This window comes from Danio rerio, chromosome 16 (genome assembly GCF_052040795.2).
Source record: "Danio rerio strain M-AB ecotype USA chromosome 16, GRCz13ab, whole genome shotgun sequence".
Taxonomy (NCBI): Eukaryota; Metazoa; Chordata; class Actinopteri; order Cypriniformes; family Danionidae; genus Danio; species Danio rerio.
Window position 1 is genome coordinate 59,940,883 of NC_141036.1, and position 21,913 is coordinate 59,962,795.

A 21,913-nucleotide genomic window follows, 5' to 3' on the forward strand; every position below is an offset into this window, starting at 1 on the left:
TATTTTGGAAAATACTACTATCAGCTTTAGGCTGATTTATACTTGCGCGTTGAGCAAACACTTTTGCTCCGGCTCAGCCTTACTCCCCATTTACACTACTGCATTTTAGTTTTAAAATGGCGTTTTAGAATGAAAACGATCCACGTCGACACTAGCGTTTCACCCAGCGTTTCTGTACAGCTCTTCGTCCACACCAAAACGCACATCACATGACCACACACACACTCTCTGCCAAGCGCTGCAGCCTATCTACTCAGATGAGAGCTGTGCTAGTCAGACTGTTCATCAAGCATCTCCCGCTGGATCTAACCTCACTATATTTGCTAAACGTGATATTTACTTAATCTTGTTGTCCATATTTAACAACATATTCCCCGACTTTGGTCCTTTGAATCTATTAGACTACTTGTTCTGAGGTAGCGCGTTTTGCCTGATCGCAGAGATCAATTGATAATTAATCTAACCACGTACATTCTGTATTTTGACTGATTGCTTGCCTTTATTTCCTATAATGTATAAACATATTGTACGTTATACTTTTATAATGGCCATTATTGATTATTAAAAATGATATTCAGCAAAAGAGAGGGTACCGTATTTTCAATGAAAATGAAAGGAGGCAGTAATGTTAACCAGGTCGCACACTAAAAGCGTCGCTCAGCGCCATGCATTTTAGAATTCTGAACATAGGTTTGTATTAGGGTACACACACCGGCGCCGCAAGTCTGCGGCTGTCGGCGGCGCCTAGTCACGACTCAGGACGCTGTTCATATTTCAGCCGCGCCACAGAGCGCCATCTGATTAGTTTCATGTTAAATATCATGCGAATGTGCGCATCTGGTGTGTGATACTTTAAACTGTCATGTGCGCGCGGTGTCGTGGCGCCGAGTGGCGCTTGTAGTGTGTGACCTGCTTTAGGCTCCGTTTTGTTATAAATATGCACACAGTGAAGATGACGCTCATATATGCAGCACGACGCCTCAACATTTCTGCTGTCTGTTAAGTGTTAATATCAAAATGAAAATAGCAGTTCCTTCATGTTTTTATTTTTTTGTTAAGAAAGTGAAACAATGTAGCCAGGATGATGTGAATAAGGTTATACAGTACATCGTTCCCTTTGAAGATTTACCCGACATGTCCTCGATAGTCTGTTTTCCATATCAATCTCTCGAAGTCTTACTTCTTACTTAAGTCGAACTTACAAGGAGAGGATGCAGAACTTTAGCTGTGTGTAGGCTACTTAATATTGAGGAAAAGCCCAAATCATAGAGGGGAATGTCGGCAACCCCGCCTTCGTTTTCCCCCATCCACACTGACACGGAGCAGCAGCATTTAAGGATGAAAACGGCCTCTCCAGCGTTTTTAAAACGCTCCGCTTTTGGCACTCGAAAACTCCGGAGTAGTGTGGACGGATGGCGTTTCCATAGCAAAACTTGCGTTTTCAAACTAAAACGCATTAGTGTAAATGGGGCCTTTGTGCGCTCGCATAACCCTCGCTGTGGCTGACACTGATGCGCACCTCTCAATACATGGTAACTCCAAGCTCTGTGATTGGCCTGCTTGGTAGCGCTGATGAGTATGGGTGGTGTTGAGAGCCGCAAACCTGATGGAGTGAGGGATTGCATGTGTTCTATGAAGGAGCTCCAGGTGGAGACTTCTGCTTTGTGTTTACCTTATGATTAAAGCTATTGCACGTTCGCCGGTTCCTGCCTCTGAATGAGCGAGTTTGAGCTACTTGTACATTAAGGTAGCATTTAGAAAAAACCAAACACCCATAAAGAAACTCGACACAGAGAAACAAAAACCTGCTGCCAGTTAGCGTTTCAAAAGCGTTAAAGCAGAGCAACACAAAAAGCACACAGAAGTATAAATGCACGACTACTCGCAAGGCAGGCGCTGTGGGCCCCAGCGATATGTATAAACCAGCCTTTAAAATGACGTTTAAAAACGTAACTAGGTTGATTAGTTAACTAAGCAAGTTACTGGACAAAAATTGTTTATTCTGTAGCCAATAAGATGTAAGATGTTTTAAGAAAAACTGTTTTATATAAAATTGCATGTGTGTGTATCTATCTATATAGTTATTTATTTATATTTATTGTTACAGGTTTGTTTATTTATTTTTTCCTGGTGCTGGGATGTCTACTAGATGGCGCTATTGTCTTGAGGTTGCTTGTTCCCATATGTGCACAGGTTGGAGTGCATTACAGATGTGCTGCATTGCCAGTAATGAGTGCATGATAAAACAATTCTTCATTTGTTCTCTTGAGAAAAGCTTTCATTTTTGGCTTGACTTCCGCTGCCTGATCATTCCCCTGCAGCACCAGAGTTTTTGTTTGTTTAAATTATTTCTTTTGCATTTGATCTTGTTTAACTTACTTTAATATTTCTTGCTTTTTTAATTATTCGATTGGTGGCGTGAACTCTTGATTGTTGCAAACTGTCTAGAGCTGAACACGCACATATATATATATATATATAAACAAATGTTAATATCAAAAAATTTAAACCTGCAAATTTAACAATTACAACTAACTTAGCAAGCTTAATAAAAAAGTCATTAAGCTACAACTTAAATTATCTAGATCTAAACAAAATGAGGATCATCTGCTGAAGTATGATTGTTGACAATCTTTTCCTGTACTTTTTGTACATTTTATTGTTAAAGTCATTAGTAACTTAACGAATGTCACTTTAAATTGTAACTGTTAGTGTTACTGTGGAAAGTAATCAAGTGAGGTAGGACTGGACATTATCTCAATTGTTATCGCAACAAAAGTAAATGCAAGTATTGCAAACGAGTGATAAATTAAATGTAGTTTATATATTAGTTATCTAAATTTGACCGGTCAGATGGGGCCTTACTTTAGCACAGCCTACCCTGTTCACAATTGGCTGTAGCGGCTCAAAGCTGAACCCAGAGCTAAAAATAAACACTAATGGGTTGAGACGAGATGAGAGGAAAATGGCAACAGCCAATCAGAGTTTCCCTCATAGGGCTCTATTTTTACAATCTAGACGCAAAGTCTAAAGCGCAGGGCGCAAAAGCATTCAGGGCATGTCAGTATCCACTTTTGCTATTTTAAGGACTGAAAAATCCGCTTTGCGCTCCAGCGCGATGGTCTAACAGAGTTGAGCTTATTTTCTTAATGAGTTCTGGGTGTGTTTTGAGAATAAACCAATCAGAGTCTCGTCTCCCATTCCCTTTAAGAGTCAGTTGCGTTGTGCTTTAACGATTTGCTATTTACATGGCGGACTTTGTAAGAGGACAAACTGAGCATTTCTTTAGCAAGAAAACAGTTAAACAGAGCATCTGCAACGCGAGAATAAAGAATGAGCCTCCTCCATTAGGCCTCTTGTACGCACAGACATCCATTAGCCTACATAAATAATTTGGTTAAGCGCAAAGATTTGCTTCAAAACTATTTGTAAATTCAGTTCTTTTTTCCAGCAAACGAATAAATGAACAATAATAATGAAGTGTGTTCAAAAACCTGAGTTATATCCTAAAACACATGCTGTGCCCCATATGGTCTAAAACCTGACAGGTGGACAAATCTAAGCTTTTCTTAATAAAACAAATATAAATATGGATATAATAAATAATACTGCTAATAATAATAACATTATACAAAAACTAATTGTCATAAATAAACAAAAAAGCCCTTATAAAAAAGCACCTTATTGCGGCAGGTGTATGTTAGGGCCCATAGTGTTTTAAAGACTAAGAAAACCCAGTTTTTTAGTCTGAATTAGAATTAAAAAGATCTTAAAAATATAATTTACCTGTTTATTTTATTATCATTAAAAAATAAATGATATTAAAGCAGCTAATAAAAACAGCATTTTTCAAGGGAAATGGTATATCATAAGCAATAATGTTATTGGGATACTCAGCAATAATAATAGCATATTGCATATTTTCCCAGTATTGTGCAGCCCTAAAAGAAGCATTTTAATTTCCAATACTATCCAAAGCATCTCGTTCTTCATGATTAAATGATAAGGTATGTTTGTGCTAATGCTTGTCCTACTCTTTATTGTGTTTATTGTTTATCCTGCATCTCTTCACAGGTGATGACGGCTCTGGCATGGACACCGAAGATGAGCTCAACAGGTAAGAAATGCATTGAATTCCAAACTCACTGTCGCTATGTGCAAATAAATGCTTGTAATTGTTCTTCAACATCCCCGGTTTGTGTAACCCAGCTGTCTGTAAAATCTCATTATTATTGAGTTGATGTCGTCTAAAATGCATCTGTATGAGCTGAAAGGAGGGTATTTGATCAGGCGTGCGGGATGGTTGCTTTCTTTCTGCTAAAATAAACTGTGTTTTATAGTTGGTTATTCTTAAACAAATTCAACAATACACTGTAGGCTAAATGACAACCCTTTCATTATGCTGGGGGCTGTTTTTGCCCCATTGACTTCCATTGTAATGACATTTATCAAGATTAATAGAAAATCTAAATAAGCAGCTCAGCTCTCATAACATAGTATGTTTCTGCACACACACTATAATCTGCTGTTTTACTCTGTAGAGCTCTTTGCACAGGCCGAACTAAAGGGTTAATGCTGATAACTGATTTGATCTCACTCTTATGAGATTATGAAATGCTTTAACTGTGACTTTTGATCAATTCAATGCATCAATTCAATGTAAATCCTTGCATGCCAGTAATTACCTAAAATGTGTATCGAGTTAATGCATTGGCTGGGTTAGGAATGGCAAAGAGTTCCTTGATTTTTCTATAACATCAGATGTGTAATGCTCCAGTGTTTATGTTCGTCTATTTTAGGGTGGAGATGGCGAGCAGGAAGAAAAAGGCAGCAGAGCAAAGCGCAGATAAGGGTAAAAATGAAGATCCGTATGGCGGCTCGACTGATGAAAACACAGACGCTGAGGAAGAGGAGGATAAACCCATCCCTGAACTGCCAGGTCTGACACCTCCTGCTGCACTTTCATCTAAAAAGTCTTGAGGATCTTTGAGAAATCATCTTTGTTTTCGCTCCTTCAGATTTCCTAAAGGGGAAGCGCTTCTATCTTTACGGCAAGTTCCCTGACAACCAAAAAAGACTACTTCTGCGCTACATCATCGCCTTCAATGGGTGAGATGAACGTGTGTTTATAAGTGTGTCTGTGTGATCCATTTAAAGCAGAGTGATGATTAAGAAGCTGTAGGCGATTTAAAGACTGTTAAAAAATATGGACATAGTGTCCATGATGTCAACAGTAGGGTTTCTTAAGAGTGCACATAGATATATACACTAGATATCGCATAGGGACCCTGAGCATGCGTCAGTAGCGCCGCCACATTGGTACAGTGCTCCCAGGACAAATGTCATTCAACCGCACTATTCAACACAGTGTTATTACGTGAAGATGCGGGACTTTAGCGCTGTCTACGAGTGTAGTAACGAGCAAACAAAGCACAAAGGCAGAACATTTCATAGGTAATATTAAGTTTTTTACGTTTTGGTATGTTATGACTTTTGTATTCAACAGGTCACGTTATTGATGATAACAGTCACTTAGTGCATTCACCATAAGGCAAAGTAGCTCCAACTCACACTAAACACTCGGCTTATGCTAGTTTTGTTGAATAAAATCAGCAAACAATGCAAAAGAAATCTGACAACGAGATGCTGCACTGCCAGAAACTTGTATTATTGTTGGCTAGTGAACGAGTCGTTCATAACGGAGATTCATTCACAAACGAATCGCTCCCTCCGTCAGTATGAGAAGTGAAAGCAGAAGAGGAGCTGTGTTTCAGGACATGATTAGATCAGATTTAACAGGGAGGGTGGATAATACATTTCTGTACACACAAACACAAGCTTTTTGTCAGGAATGCCCGTGCGGTCACTGATCCATCAGTGTAGAAGAGTGATGTCAAATTAAAATTTTCGTAATTAAAAAAAAAAAATGCATACTAACATCCAGGAAAACTCCCGATCATAGAAATATGTGTATATCTCTGGCTTTGGTTTGGCACAGTCCTCCACTGTACCTTGGTCCCGCATTCATTTCAAAGGAGCGCTACCCTGTTCAAAAATGTCGGCTCTATTGACGCATTCCATCCAATAGACAACAACAGGTTAGGCGACATCTAATGTATATATTTCTGAAGAGCGCAAATGAAGTGGGCGAAGCTTTTCTAATTGCCAATCATGCATTACTCCCTAATAATTAAAAATGTGCAATGAGGTGGTGAATAGTCGGAGCTAGAGATGCCCTTTTTATGGATGAAACACTTCACACTTCCTTTAAAGGTGACCTGTTTGTGTTCTGGCCACATGCGCTCGGTTGAATTTTAGATTGACTTTGTGCTTTCTTTTAATGCCATGCAGCCCTTTTAAGCATTAAAGTGGTAAATGCTAATAAATACATCAAATAAAGTCTAAATGCTAGGCTATCATGAAATGCTATGAGGTCTGAAATGCAGACTTGGCATTGTATGACAGTGTTTCACATGAATGTGTTATAGACCATTTCAATATGTCAATATCACTGGTTTATGAACAGTCCCGGCTTGTCTTAACTTTTTCAGAACTGTAACAAGAGGGGATTCAGTCGTACCTAATGTTAACACGGCTGTCATTATAAAACGTATCAACATGTGGAACTTTCTGGGTTCTCAGAAGCTTTGGAAATGAAAGATCTAAAACAGGAAATACATTAGTACCATTGTAATTGTTTACATCCCTCAAAATGGGATTCTTCAACGCATATCTAAACAAAATTGTTTGAATACCTCATGTCTAATAACTGATTTATTTTCTCTTTGTCATGATGACAGTAAATAATATTAGACTAGATATTCTTCAAGACACTTCTATACAGCTTAAAGTGACATTTAAAGGCTTCACTAGGGTAATTAGGGTAACTAGTCAGGTCAGGGTAATTAGGCAAGTTATTGTATAATGATGGTTTGTTCTGGAGACAATCAAAAAAATATAGCTTAAAGGGGCTAATAATATTGACCTTAAAATGGCTTTTGAAAAATTAAAAACTGCTTTTATTCTAGCCGAAATAAAACAAATAAGACTTTCTCCAGAAGAAAAAATATTATCAGACACACTGTAAAATTCCTGAATCTGTTAAACATCAATTGGGAAATATTTAAAAGAAAGAAATATTCAAAGGGGGGCTAAAAATTCTGCCTTCAACTGTGTATACTTATATAATTTATTCAATGTATAATAAATAGTGTATGGCTTTCTGAATCATAATATATTAAAGTACTTAAATTAGTCTGTTGTGGTGATTCTACAGTTGCTTTGCTATCACAACAACTATATAATAATTCTGACTTCAACTGTATAGTTGAAATTTATATAAAAATATTACTCATTTAATAGAATGGCCAGACTTAGTTATCGCAATTAACTGCAAAACATTTTTGATTGTTTTAAGAAATAATCCCGAAAAGCAATAGACTGTAAAGCTGCATAAACAAAGGCACAAATGTGATCTACATAATGCCCAAGAATTATCTGAGCAAAAGACACCTGTAACTCAAGTGGCCACGCCCTTAATTATGCACAATTTTAGGGCTTAATATAAATTAAACTTAAGTTTAGAAGAAATCCACCCTTTCACAATTGTCATGAAGAGGAATATTCGCTATATACAGCTAAACCACTTTTTGTACCAAGCTGTAAACGTGTTTCTGCTGTAAATCTGGTCATTTTAGCATGGAAAGCCTATGGAGTCAAATCCTAATTGGAGCCTCTGGTGGCCAGTGAATGAACTGCACTTTTATTCAAAGCCTTTATTTTATCCTCAGAGCTGTTGAAGACTACATGAGCGAGAAGGTCCAGTTCGTCATCACCAGTGAAGGATGGGACGACTCTTTCGAGGATGTGAGTTTTTCATCTTTTTACCTGAAACACAATTTGTTTTTAGCAGTGTTTCTATTTATTTATCTGAGATTGCTGCATGTGTTCTGAAGGACTGATCTATCAATCCTCGAAATCATGATCAGTAATGCAGCAATTGGCTGACGGCACAGCAGTGTAATGACATTATCTGATTAATATTCAATTATCCATGTGAGCAAAATTAGATCATATTCATAGTAAGCGGTTTGCTAAATATGACACGCAATAACCTTCCACATTTGTTGTGGGCTGCAGGCTTTATACTTTCATGTGTCAAGAGTATTTAACAGTTTATTTAGTTTTACAGTTAGAGTAGATTTTCTTCATTATAGTAGACTAGGCCTATTTTAATCTCTTCATTTAAATTAATTTTGCATCAAAAAAGCATTTTGATATTGGTAACGGTGTCCGCAACTTTTGCAAAACATCAAATCACCAGCATATTAGCTGTCAAAACATGTGCATGACTGCATAAATTATTATTCCATTATAAACGAACAAACAAACAACAGTTGAGTATTGTGGATGTCTATTATCATACAGAAATTGTACTGAAGCTGGATCAGTGCCTTAAAATAGTATGCATTTGTATCTAAAAAGTCCATATTAATAAATGTTCTCTTTGATCCCCTTGGGGAGAACCACCCAGTTTCTGTACTTTTATTTCAGAGTGCAGATTGCAAACGTTTTATTTACATAATTTTTTAACGTTGTTGTATGTAAACTTAAGTATTATTAATTATTTAATTCATTCATTCATTTTCTTGTCTTCTTAGTCCCTTAATAATCTGGGGTCGCCACAGCGGAATGACCCGCCTACTTATCCAGCAAGTTTTTTTACGCAGCAGATGCCATTCCACCCGCAACCCATCTCTGGGAAACATCCACACACAAACTCATACACTACAGACAATTTAGCCTACCCAATTCCCCTATAGAGCATGTCTTTGGACTGTGGAGGAAACCGGAGCACCCGGAGGAAACCCACGCCAACACAGGGAGAACATGCAAACCCCACACAGATATGCCAACTAAGCCGAGGCTTGACCCAGCGACCTTCTTGCTGTGAGGCGACAGCACTACCTACTGCGCCACTGCTTCGCCTAATTATTCAATAATAAATTATATTAATTATTATAAATTACAAATGTGTATATATAAACTATTTTAACTATTTTTAAACTATTTTACGAAGTGTATATAGTTTATAGGTAAGAAAATATCAGCATTTGGTACATACTTTCAGTATTATCTTTGCAGTAAATAAACCTGCTCCCGAGCAGGTTTGAGCTACCAGAACTGTTGCTATGACAACAACTCTCGGATCAATTTTGAAGAATGAAACAATCCTGGATCACGACAAATCGTCAATAACCAAATCAGCTAACTGAGTAATCCATGTACGAAGAACAGACCCCTGGTGCAGTTACATCTGAGCTGCATGCAATGCTTTTAATGCACTCACCTAACCCCGCCCCTCACAGTGACATCACTAGCTCCATTGAGTGCATTGTGTCTGTCATTGCATCTCTGAGATGTGCAATCTCAGCTTGCGTCTAATGGCTGCGTTCAGATACTATTGGCCTATCATTTGTTGTGTTTAGTACAGAATGGTGGCCCATTTGCATTGTATTTATTGTGTTTTGAATGCAAATGCCACTTCATTAAAAATGTTATGCATGTTATTGATGTTTATCAAAAACAAGTTATGTAATATCAATTGTTCTGGACCCTTTGACCTTTGAAAATTTAGATTTGGACCTTTTAATGTAGACATTGAGAACCCCTGATTTAGTAGTTGAATGACGCAAGTTTTACTCTGGCTGATAGCGATATTTATCAGTGGAGCTGATGTCCAAAATATAATGCACACTTGTTTGTTTTGGCCCATATGTTCGAATTTTTATAGTGTTTAAATTGAAGATCTAGTGTGACTGCATCATAACGCGTGACTTGATATGACAATGTAGGAAACTGTCTCAGCCGAGTCCATTGACACACAAGTTTGCTTTTAATTGAATGTACATTTGAACATCTTTGAGAGAGTTTTCACTGACGGAAAATGCAGATCTGTTTTTGTTCAGCCGCAGTCATTGATGTGGTTTTCTTCAGCCGCTCTGCACAGCAATCAAAACCCCTATGCATTAAGCGTCTCCTCGAGTCAAGGCCCAGTTTCTACCCTTTCATCTCCTTTTACTGCCTCTTCTGTCTTTTTACAGGCCTTGATGGAAAATGGGAGTCTGAGCTTTGTGAAGCCTACCTGGATATTCGCCATCAATGACAGACAGAAGATGTTGCCTTATCAGCCATACACTGTTGTGCCTTAATAGAGTTTTTTCATGTTTTCTACCATCAGTCCCTGCCTTGACCTGAGCAGACACTGGCTCAACCTATAAACAAAAGACTTCTGCCGTTATTTTAGCTCTCTAATGTCTTTAGAGACCTGTCTGACTTTCTTCTGTTTGATAGTTAACAGACCTTCTGTCCCACTGAGGAACATCATACAGGTTTGGAAAGAGGTGTGAAATAATAAATGAATGAATTTACAATCTTTGGATTGAACTTTTAATACCCCATATCTGTCACAGGTCTTTGTTTTGATGCTGAAAAATGGACTTATGGCATATACCAGCCCACCAGCCCAGATATAAAAGACTCTGATGCATATTCATGATCGGTTTTACCAGCAATTCAAAGCTGTTTATGAAGCTGTTAAATATTAATTACTAAAGACCAAACCTGAAATCCCTTTTGATTCTGACTTGCGGAGAACGTGTTTATTTATAATGTATGTTCAGATGTACTGTCAATTATTGATTAACTGATCCATATTTCGGTTTTTTGGCTTATTGAGTTGGTTAAGATGGAAAGATTTCAACTTGGTGTGGTCTTTAGCATTAATATTACAATAATAATATTGCTTTTGTGTGGAGCTCAAGCATATTTAAGAAAAAAAAGCACCTGAAATTAATATTGCTGTACTTTTTTAATGTTTCTTGTTCTTAAGTGTTGATGTTTGTTGTTTTATTTTGGATTCACTTTAACGTTTGACTAAATTCTTGATGTATTTTGCTTGTTACGTTTCTTTAATGTAAGTAATATTTTGAGGTTCTAGTTTAAAAGAGCACAGAATAAAGTTGGAAAATAGTTGTGCTGAAGTGATGTTGTGGATCTTCTGGTTTCTGTTTGGAAGGTATCTTATAATTAGGCCCACACGGAATCTGCGCGCGCAGAATTCCGCAGATTTTCCGCAGAATTCCACAGATTTATGCTAATTTTAAGCCCATTATTAATTCTATTTATTTACTTGAGTAAATGTATAAATCTGAATTTATTCAGTTTTTATTTAGTAATTTATTACTTTTTATTTAATATATTAAGGTGTAAGTTATGATACTCCGCTGGATACTCTCAAAATAATTCCGCAGAAATCCGCAGATTTTACTAAAATTCTCCGCAGAAATAGCAAAAAAAACGTCCGCAGATTCCGTCTGGCCCTGGTTATAATCAATCATTTTCCTGTTCCTGCTCTAAAGTAAAAAGAGTACCAATGTACCAAAAATGGTGAAGTGTTTCCTTTCCTTTGAGGAAAATATTTGTTTAATTTTTGCAATATTTTTGTAGTTACAGGACTGCATTGTTTTGTCCACATGAATAATGTTTTTTAGTATGGGTTTCAGAGTTCAGGTTTGGGGAAACTGCAACAAACAATTAATGAAAACCTTAAAATTGTGTGTATGTGCTCAATCTATAGGCATGAGCAAGTACAACATTAGATTACAGGTGATTATTTATATTAGTCCTGTGTTAAAGAGTAGTGATAAGATGTTGATGTTAATCCACCATATAAAAAAAAGATTAGCTGACATAATTTAACACATTTGTTTATTAATCACTGTAATTGTTTACATCTAATATTTCATGTGTAATGTGCAATCGTAGCTGGTTTAAAACCATCTTTCTAATCCAGCTTAACCCGTTTGTGATCTGTCCTAGCGAACTACCTAATTAGGCTGTTTCCTTTTCAGCAGAGATTCGTCAAACAGAATTCTGAATTTGTACAGAATTTTATATTACTGTGCTTATAAGTCCTTGGAGTCTTGGTCGTCTAGCTTCATCTTTCATTTTTTTGTTAACAAGAGGTCTCATGTCTGTCCCCTGCTGAAGAAAGGTGTCTATCTTCTTTTCTGAGTCTTAAATTCAAGGCTAAGCATCAGAATGGATTTTTTTGTTCTCTTTACCTGCGTTTATTCTGTCAAATTTGTTTTTTGTCCTTTACTCAAGTGTTCACCATCTTGAGTGTATCTGCATATTTTGTTGTTGAATTATAACGCAACATGATTTCACACCTCATTCGATGCCTAGAAAGAAAGTTGTATGATCTCTTTAGTTAGTTAGTTCATTTATATAGCACATTTTTACAGCACAACATTGCCCAAAGTGCTGAACACATTCAATATTAATAAAAAATTGCAGGGGTGGAAAGAGTACTGAAAAGTCATACTCAAGTAAAAGTACCATTACTTACCTAAAAATGTAGTGCAGAGTAAATGAATATGTTGTAAATATTACTCAAAGTAAAAAGTAGCCCTTTCAAAACTACTCCATAGTATTACGCTTTTAAAAGCTGATGTGTTTACATGTAATTTGTGCATGTGTGTGTGTAAACGTAACATTCTGTTGTGCATTTAGTGATTGGCCAGCAGGCACACGACATCATAAGACGTTAATATTAGGTTAGATTTAGGTTGTGATGACAAGTGACCAAAATGTAATGTCTAGCAAGCGTCTAAAGACAACATTATTTTGATGTCTGATAATGACGTCAAATGACTTTGATATTTGCTCAATTTTTGGTTGTGTTGAAAAGTGACCAAAAACCAATGTCGAACCAACATCTTAAACCAGCATCATATTGACGTCAAATACTAACATTTATTCATCGGGTATGGAAATCCAACGTCTAATAGACGTCATAGTGGTAACGTCCACACAACGTCAAGCTGTAACATCATTAGACATTGATAATTGGTTCATTTTAAAATTGGACTTGGGGCATTGACATTAGCCTGACATTGCATTCTGACGTCAGCCTGATTTTCATTTCCAGAAAAAACACTCAATTACAGTTGTTTGAGTATTTGTAATTTATTACTTTACACCACTGGAAATGAGTCGTACAGCACATACATAACTAAAACACAAGATAAACCTCTCAACATTAAAAAGGCTCAAATGCTAAAGAACAAATATTTAATCTTAAGGATCATACAGATAAATCACCCACTCTGTATAATATTTTTCTGTTTATACTCTGTTTTTCTGTCTATATTTGAGTTTGTTTCTCCATTTGTTTGCCGGTCTTTCAGTATGCTTTCTTCAAATGACGCTATATTCCGTTGGGGTGCAGTTTGGCGCGCTAATTTAAAATAAGCACAGTCACGTACGTTTATCAACGGCTCCAGCCACACCTTAAACAAACTGAATTTAAGCCGTTACTTTTGATTTAAACTGCCAACTGACGCAAATAAATCGACACTATTAGTTTACATCTGCCTCTGAGGAGAAATAATCGGGTGAGTTATTACGGCTCTTATGTCTTCTTATTTTATACATGTCTTTTTATGGCGGTAATAACTGTTTAAGTTGATGAATATAAATGAGATGAATATTGAGCAGCTGAGGAGGAGGCGCGCGCCCAAGGAGCAGACAGAGAGCGCGAAAATGAGCAGAGATCAGGTGCATCTGCTGCAATGTTCATCCACATCTCCGAAGAAATCTGGATTTCTGCTTCCCCATCGCCATGAACATCACACTGTCTGCTGTTCTACTGTGGGACTGATGAAATGCGCCTACTGAATGAAAGTAAGACTCTTCTTTCATATTTATATTTCATTCTTAGTCCTCTGTTCGCGTTTTCAGGCGAGTTCTCACAAGGTCCGAATCTTAAACCCACTCGTTTTCGTATTGAACTTTTAATTATCGTGGTTTCCACAACAAAACATCGACGTGAGTTAACGTTATATATTTTAGGTAGCTTTCATTTAAAGTCTGAAAGTTTTCAGGAGTGTGTGGCCATTTTATTTTAATGTGTTCAATAAAATATGCCATACATTCTTATAAATGCTGATTTATTGTCAAATGTTGACAAATAGTTAATGAATTAATACATTTAATTTTAATTCAGTTAATTAACATATCGTTGGGATACAACAACCCAGCATTTAGTGCATACATTGTGTAATTCTTTACTTTTACATTTTTGTGTGTGTGTTTTATGATTCCTTTCATATTGTTTACTTGTTTACGTATAACTTGTTAAAAACGATTTAGTAATCAGCTTAATGATAATGTGACAACTTAATCCAACCATTTGGTTAATTATACTTCAGAATACTTCATGATTAAAGGAATAGTTCACCCAAAAATTATGATAAAAACACTATTGTTTATTTAACTTCAAGTAGTTCCAAATCAGCTGTTTGCCATTAACTTTCATTACTAACTTTGCTATTGACTTTTTTTATACTATGTCATTGCATGTAAGGATGGGAAGATAACCGTTTTCAAGGTATACCGTGGTTTGGAAAAGTCAAGGTTTAAAAACCACCAAAATTTTCTGTAATACTGTTTCAGCAAAAAATATCTCCAAAGATGCTGTTTTAAATGGTAAAAAAAGTGTTTTTGAAACAAATGAAGAGAGCAGAAGTCAATGATTCATTTGAATTAATTAGCCTGACGTGTTTACTGCCCCAAAATATTTTAAACGTTTCTCAAAATAAAATATATTGTGTTCAAAGGGGAAAAAAAGTTTTTGTTTTTGGACATTTAAAAAGAATATATTTTAGTATAATACCATGAAGCCATGATATTTTTATCCAAGGTAACATACCATCAGAATCTTATACCAGCACATAATTGCATGGCATTTACCAATATTTTTCAATATTGTTCATGTATTGTTCAAGAAGAAAGAAGGTTTGGAACCAACTGACAATCATCCAATTATTGTATTTTAGGTATACTATACCTTTACAATTTTGCATGCATCTTTATATTTTATGTTGTCAGTGATTCAAGCTATGTATTTTAGATTTACGTGCTCAAAGATTGATTAAGAAGTCATATACAGTGGGGTACTAGTGGAAGTATGTGCAATTTAATACAAATGATTTCTTGACAACCAAATTATACAACAATAAAACTCTAAAATCAAGATGAATATGATAATGTTATGGAATATCTTGACTTTCAGTGAAAGAAGAGCATTATGATTGATTAATGTGACTCAATTAAATGTATTTGATTGTGCATAAAGTCTAAACGGCTGTGAGCTCAGCATTTCTCCTACTGTAGGCATTTAAAAATCCAGCTGTGTTTTTAGTATTTTTGCACCTATTGTGGTATTGTATATCAATCATCTTTGTATATTTGTTCCATTTCTGGTTAATGTTGCTCTTAAGTTAATATACAGAATGCAAATTTCAGTAGCTTTCATGAGCAGAAAGAAAAGGCTCTGGCTCTTGATCACTTGTCTGGTGCTCTAATAACATTTGTAGAGGAGTGTGAGTGGATGTGTTTGTCTGTGTCCCTGCGGTCCTGATCAGAAGAGTCATCACCTAACACTAAAACAAAAGCCTGACGCATTAAATGCAAACAGCAGCAGCACTGCTTATAAAGCTGCTCATTTAATGCAACAGCGGTGCATCTGTGAACAGTCAGTGCTGCCAGCATTACTATTGTTTGCTTCTGTTGTTCAGGTAGTAATTGAGTGCTTGCTTACACATGCACTCTGAAATGCTGGGTTATTGCAAAAATTGGGTTAAATTTGGGCTTAATTGAAAAAATTAACCCAACATTGGATTGTTTTTCTATATTTTAAGCAAATTTGGCTTGACATAACCACTTTTTAGTGTATTAAATAAGGTTAAGTGATTGTGTGGGTGGCATGTTGGCTCACTGGTTAGCACTGTTCGAGTCCCAGCTGGGCAAGTTTGCATTTCTGTGTGGAGTTTGCATGTTCTCCCTGTGTTGGTGCGGGTTTCCTCCGGGTGCTCCGGTTTCCCCCACAGTTCAAACGCATGCGCTATGCTTAATTGGCCATAGTGTATGTGTGTGAATGCGAGAGTGGGTGTTTCCCAACACTGGGTTGCGGCTAGAAGGGCATCTGCTGGGTAAAACATACTAGACAAGTTGGCGGTTCATTCCGCTGTGGAAAAAAGGACTAAGCTGAAGGAGAATGAATGAGTGAATAAAAGTGTCTTTGCTGTTCTCAGCATGTAGATCTTTAAGGTTTCAATTGTGGACAAGCTCAATGCAACCCATAGTTATTTTAGAGAGTATATCGACTCATTCCTGCTTATTTTGATCATGAAATGCAAAAATTAAAGTGGTTATTGCAATTTTTTATCGCACAATTTAGGTTGTTAAACTTCTGAATTGTGAGTTAGACATACAAACATGAGAGATGTTTGCAGATAGAATTGTATGTAAATTATGATTTTCAAGATAATCACAGTTACATGTGTTTTATTTATTTATTTACAATGTTATTAACAATGCAATACATTTTCAGGACCTAAACTCAGAATTCTGATTGAAACAGTAAAAAGTTCTAGCAATTAATACATCAATTTGTACATTTTTGATTTAGTGGCTAATTCATATTCATTTGTACGATCTCATTACAAATGCAAATGAAAATTGTATGAATTAGCCAGTTTACTATTTAAATACGTAAATAGTTATGTTTCGTCGTGATATTGGGCTGGTGTTTATATGAAAATTAGCAATTGCAAAATGTAAACTTAATTCCAAGACAAAGCTTTTATTGGGAAAAAAAATGTATGGATGCCCATTTCTGCTGTTAAAAATCTTTTTAAAAAAAAAAGAAATAAAGCTTATTGTAAATTTTTTGTCTCATAATTATGTTTTTTTTTCATGTTATTCAGAATTGTAAGTTTATATCTCCAAATTCTGACTCTATTTCTTGTAATTGCGGGTTCATATCAGGGCTACTGTTGAGTATTGCAAAAAACATTTTTCAGATCTCGAGGTGTCGAGGTGCAAACATTTACTCTTTAGACATTATGGATGACTAAAAAAATTCAGCAGATATCCTTTCTCTGATTTGCTGTTGTAATTTTCCAAACGGTAGTGTTAATTTTCAGCTCTGGGTTCAGCTTTAGTCTCCAGCCAATAGCAGAATAGCAGCTACTGGGGAGGTGGGGATAAAGAAAGCAAGGCCTTAGCTGATTGGTCAAATCAAGATTAACAACCAATGCATTAAATTAATTAAATTTATCACACGTCTGTGATGCAAACACTTACTGGCCACTTTATTAGGTACACCCGTCAAACTGCTCGTCAACACAAATTTCTAATCAGCCAATCACATGGCAGCAACTCAATGCATTTAGGCATGTAGACATGGTCAAGCTGATCCGCTGCATTTCAAAGCGAGCATCAGAATGGGGAAGAGAGGGGATTTAAGTGACTAAACATGGCATGGTTGTTGCTGCCAGACGGGCTGCTCTGAGTATTTCAGAAACTGCTGATCTACTGGGATTTTCACGCACAACCATCTCGAGGGTTTACAGAGAATGCTCCGACAAAGAGGAAATATCCAGTGAGCGGCAGTTCTGTGGGCGCAAATGCCTTGTTGATGCCAGAGGTCAGAGGAGAATGGCCAGACTGGTTCCAGCTGATAGAAAGGCAACAGTAACTCAAATAAGCACTCGATACAACCGAGCTCTGCAGAAGAGCATCTCTGAACACACAACACGTCCAACCTTGAGACAGATGGGCTACAGCAGCAGAAGAGCACACCGGGTGCCGCTCCTGTCAGCTAAGAACAGGAAACTGAGGCTACAATTCACACAGACTCACCAAAACTGGACAATAGAAGATTGGAGAAACGTTGCTGCTCTGATGATACTCCATTTCTGCTGACACATTCAGATGCTCGGGTCAGAATTTGGCCTCAACAGCATGAAAGCATGGATCATCCTGCCTTGTATCAGCGGTTCAGGCTGGTGGTGGTGGTGTAATGGTGTGGGGGAGATTTTCTTTGGGTCCATTAGTACCAATTGAGCATCAACGCCACAGCCTACCTGAGTATTGCTGCTGACCATGTCCATCCCTTTATGAGCACAGTGTCTCCATCTTCTGATGGCTACTTCCAGCAGGATAACACACCATGTCATAAAGCTCAATCATCTCAGACTGGTTTCTTGAACATGACGATGAGTTCACTGTTCTCAAATGGCCTCCACAGTCACCAGAGCTCAATCCAATAGAGCAGCTTTGGGATGTGGTGGAACGGGAGATTGGCATCATGGATGTGCAGCCGACAAATCTGCAGCAACTGTGTGATGCTATCATGACAATATGGAGGAATTCTCCAAGGAATATTTCCAGTAGCTTGTTGAATCTACGCCACCAAGGATTAAGGCTGTTCTGAAAGCAAAAGGTGTCCAACCCGGTACTAGTAGGGTGTACCTAATAAGGTGTCTGGTGAGTGTATGTACTATTATGCCGATATTGACATACATTGTGCAGGTCTAGTTTATATCATGTAATTCTGCTGTTATGTCTCAGAATGCTATCTTTGAACATTCTTTATTAACGGGCTTCAGTAGAAGTGTGATTGTGAACTCAATGCATTTTGCTCAACATCATTTAATGCACATTACATATCATGAAGACTACATGCATTCCTTCATCTGTTAAACTGTGTGAAAGATCTTGAAGGATCTGAATGTGAGCTTAATGAAGGCATTGAACACGAGTCCTCTGCGCCGAAAGAGACCCTTATTATTACTGGCCATGTAAAGGATGTAGTGGCGCTGTAAAAGATTGATCAGAGCTCCTGCAGCCTCAAAAGCTGGGTTTCCATTAGACATACGCTGAAATCCAATAATTCAATATACCGTGATAATGAACATGCAGAATACTGATATCATGGCCACTTCAAAATACAGTGAATAATTACTTGTGGAGTGCCTTTTAGGAATATTTAGATCATCACTGCATCAAATGATGAACATTTAATAAGCAATTGATCTTCAAACATGGACTACATATAGGCGTTTTGTTCATCAACTTGTTAACTAAAGTAAATGTAATGACAGCTATTTAATCATTTATTAATCTTATGTGCTGTTATCTTTTTAGAATGAAATTGTGTAATGGTTTTAATAAAATGGAGTCAGTGACTAATGAAATTCAGTTGTGTTTTTAATTAGCCTCTAACATGTATAACTAGGCAACACGGTGGTGGTAGCACGTTCGTCTCACAGTAAGAAGGTCACTGGTTTGGGCCTCGGCTGGGTCAGTTGGCGTTTCTGTGTGGAGTTTGCATGTTCTCCCCGTGTTCGCATGGGTTTCCTCTGGGTGCTCCGGTTTCCCGCATAAGTCCGAAGACATGTGGTATAGGTGAATTGGGTATGCTATTGACCGTATGAGTGTGTGTGTGTAATATGGGAGTTTCCCAGTGATGGGGTGCGGTTGGAAAGGCATCCGCTGCGTAAAAACATATGCTGGATAAGTTGGCGGTTCATTCCGCTGTGGCGACCCCAGATTAATAAAGGGACTAAGCCAAAAAGAAAATGAATGAATAAATATATAACTATAGAGCGGAATGGTGGCTCGGTGTTTAGCACTGTGGCCTCACAGCAAGAAGGTCGCTGGTTCGAGTTCATAAGAATTAATCTTATGTCTGGTATTAGGAAATACATTATTTTGCGCACCTCAATAGCAAATTATTTTGCTTCTTTTACTCTTAGAAAATGCTTCTTTATTTAAGAGTTTTTTTTATATATTTGGACTAGAAACAAGACAAATCTAAGTAAGAAAAGCATTTTTGCAGTGTAAAAGTTTTTTCTAAAATTGTCTGATAACAAAGACAATTTTAATCAAATTGTCAAAAACATGTAAAAAAAAATTTAATACAAGTATTGTCTTTTTTGAGTATTTATTATTTTTATTTAAATCACAGTTGCTGAGAATAATAAATGTTTTTGTTTGAGGTGAGTAAAAAATTGGGATTATCCCACCAAATACTAATTCTTATTTTTTTCTGAAGTTAAAATATTGGTAGTTTAGAATAAAACTTTATAAATAAAATACATCAACAACTATTATTATGAATCTCACAACAACTACATTTTTTTAAATAGTCACATCAAGAAGGTCGCTGGTTCGAGCCTCGGCTGGGTCATTTAACGTTTTTGTGGAGTTTGCATGTTCTCCCCGTGCTCCGGTTTTCCCCACAGTCCAAACACATGCGCTATAGGGAAATTGATGAACTAAATTGGCCTAGTGTATGGTGTATGAGTATTCGTGAATGTGAGATTGTTGAAAGTTTTAAACTCATGGTTTGTAGCAATCGGTTTCCTCAGTTTGAGTTGCCTTAACTTATTGGGTTTTACAGTACTCAGTCGGTTTGAGTTCTCCTCATTTATTGGGGTTTACTGTGCTCAAATTACTTTGTTTACTCAAATGGATTAAGTTCACAGTACTCATATAGATTAGTTTTTGAACTTAAATAGTTTATCAGTTTTCTCAAATGGTTTGAGTTACCTTAACCTATTGAGTTTTGCAGTATAGTTTAGCAATTTAATTGACACATTTTTTGTCTTTACCTTGACAAGCATGTATAATTTTGGTAAAAGTGTTTTCAATTATTTATTTATTTATTTATTTAATTAATTATTAATTAATTTATTTAATATTACTCAAAAACTCTTGTATTGGAAACCTTGATGTAATGTGATTCTTAATGCATTTAATTTTGTTCACAACAAAGACTACAACGTTTTATATATCAGTGTTGTACAAAATAATCCGATTGAAATCCTACATAGAAACAAATCCTAAATGAGAAAAGTAGTAAAAGTAATCATAAATTTTGTCTATTTTGATATATGGCATCACCGACTACAGTTTAGTCATGTCATTTTATATTACAAGTAATGATTAATTATTAATATTTTTTCGTTTGTAAAGGAAATCCAGTCAATATAACATGACTAATTTGGGCAGAAAACTGTCATAAATACACAATTAAACATATATGGTTAAAAAGAAGAGCAATTTAATTTATTTTTTATTTATTTTCCCAGTTTTGTGCAGTGTGACATTTTAATGAGAAGACAGCTGTGAGATTGAGAACTAATGATTAAATCTGATCATCAGCTGCAGACATTTTTTGGAGATGGAGGTGATTATTAGATTAGGAAGCAATTATTCCATGACAGAATCAGAGCTATTAATGTTTGGAGTGCACGCATTCATTAGCCAATACTTAATTATCACACAGGCATCATTTTCTCCTCAGTGATCAGTGTTTGTGTCTCAGCGCTGAGATTAAATACAGATACGAGGGCCCTCATCAGTGTGCATTGTCCTGATTAACAAGCATGAGAGCTGGAGCTGCACGGATTCTCCATTTTTTTTCAATTCCTCCGTCTTTAATCAGGATCAGACCGTTCACTTCAATGTCACACAGCTGCAGCCTCGTTTGCATAATTCGTCCTAATGAAGCGCTGCCCTCACAAACCTACACATCTTAATGTTGTGATCATGGTCTTTGGATCATAAGATTTACTGCAAAAATGAAGCCGCATAAATTTAATGAGTTCCTACTATTACTACTGCTTATTAGGGATGTACCGATGTATTAGCTGCCGATATTTGTTAGCTGATATTGGATTTATTTAAAGTGATAATATAATATTATATACAATGCGATAATATAAAAAAAGCTAATACTGATGTATCGTCTACCGATATTTATCAGCTGATATTGGATTAATTAAAGGCTTTCACCTTATCGACGATAATATGAAAAAGACAGATACCGATGTATTGGCTACCGATATTTATCAACCGATGTAGGATTAATTTAAAGCTACCTGCGAAAATATGAAAAAGTAAAGACCGATTTATTGGCCGATATTGGATTCATTTTAAGTTGTCTGCGCTAATATTAAAAAAGGTAGATATCGATGTATCTATAAATATTTAT

The 21,913-nt window shown here is 36.5% G+C and overlaps 3 protein-coding genes across 6 annotated transcripts in view; all 3 read left to right on the forward strand.

Moving 5' to 3' along the window:
- xrcc1 (X-ray repair complementing 1) overlaps positions 1–11,441 on the forward strand; it is a 37,118-nt gene extending 25,677 nt beyond the window's left edge. Inside the window, 5 exon segments of one of the 2 annotated variants that reach the window (NM_001003988.3) lie at positions 4,075–4,117; positions 4,800–4,939; positions 5,019–5,109; positions 7,791–7,866; positions 10,104–11,441. In NM_001003988.3, the coding sequence (NP_001003988.3) occupies positions 4,075–4,117; positions 4,800–4,939; positions 5,019–5,109; positions 7,791–7,866; positions 10,104–10,211 (458 nt within the window). In that variant the 3' untranslated portion in view covers positions 10,212–11,441. 2 annotated transcript variants of the gene reach the window in all.
- psg4 (pregnancy specific beta-1-glycoprotein 4) overlaps positions 1–21,913 on the forward strand; it is a 153,784-nt gene that overhangs the window by 47,780 nt on the left and 84,091 nt on the right. The window lies entirely within an intron of this gene.
- The window catches only part of drd2l (dopamine receptor D2 like), a 47,641-nt gene continuing 38,968 nt past the window's right edge, over positions 13,241–21,913 (forward strand). Inside the window, exons 1-2 of one of the 2 annotated variants that reach the window (XM_087285317.1) lie at positions 13,241–13,460; positions 13,564–13,749. In XM_087285317.1, the coding sequence (XP_087141443.1) occupies positions 13,731–13,749 (19 nt within the window). In that variant the 5' untranslated portion in view covers positions 13,241–13,460; positions 13,564–13,730. Of the gene's footprint in view, positions 13,461–13,548; positions 13,750–21,913 lie in introns of both variants that reach the window. The other variant, XM_087285318.1, reaches the window with a different exon arrangement.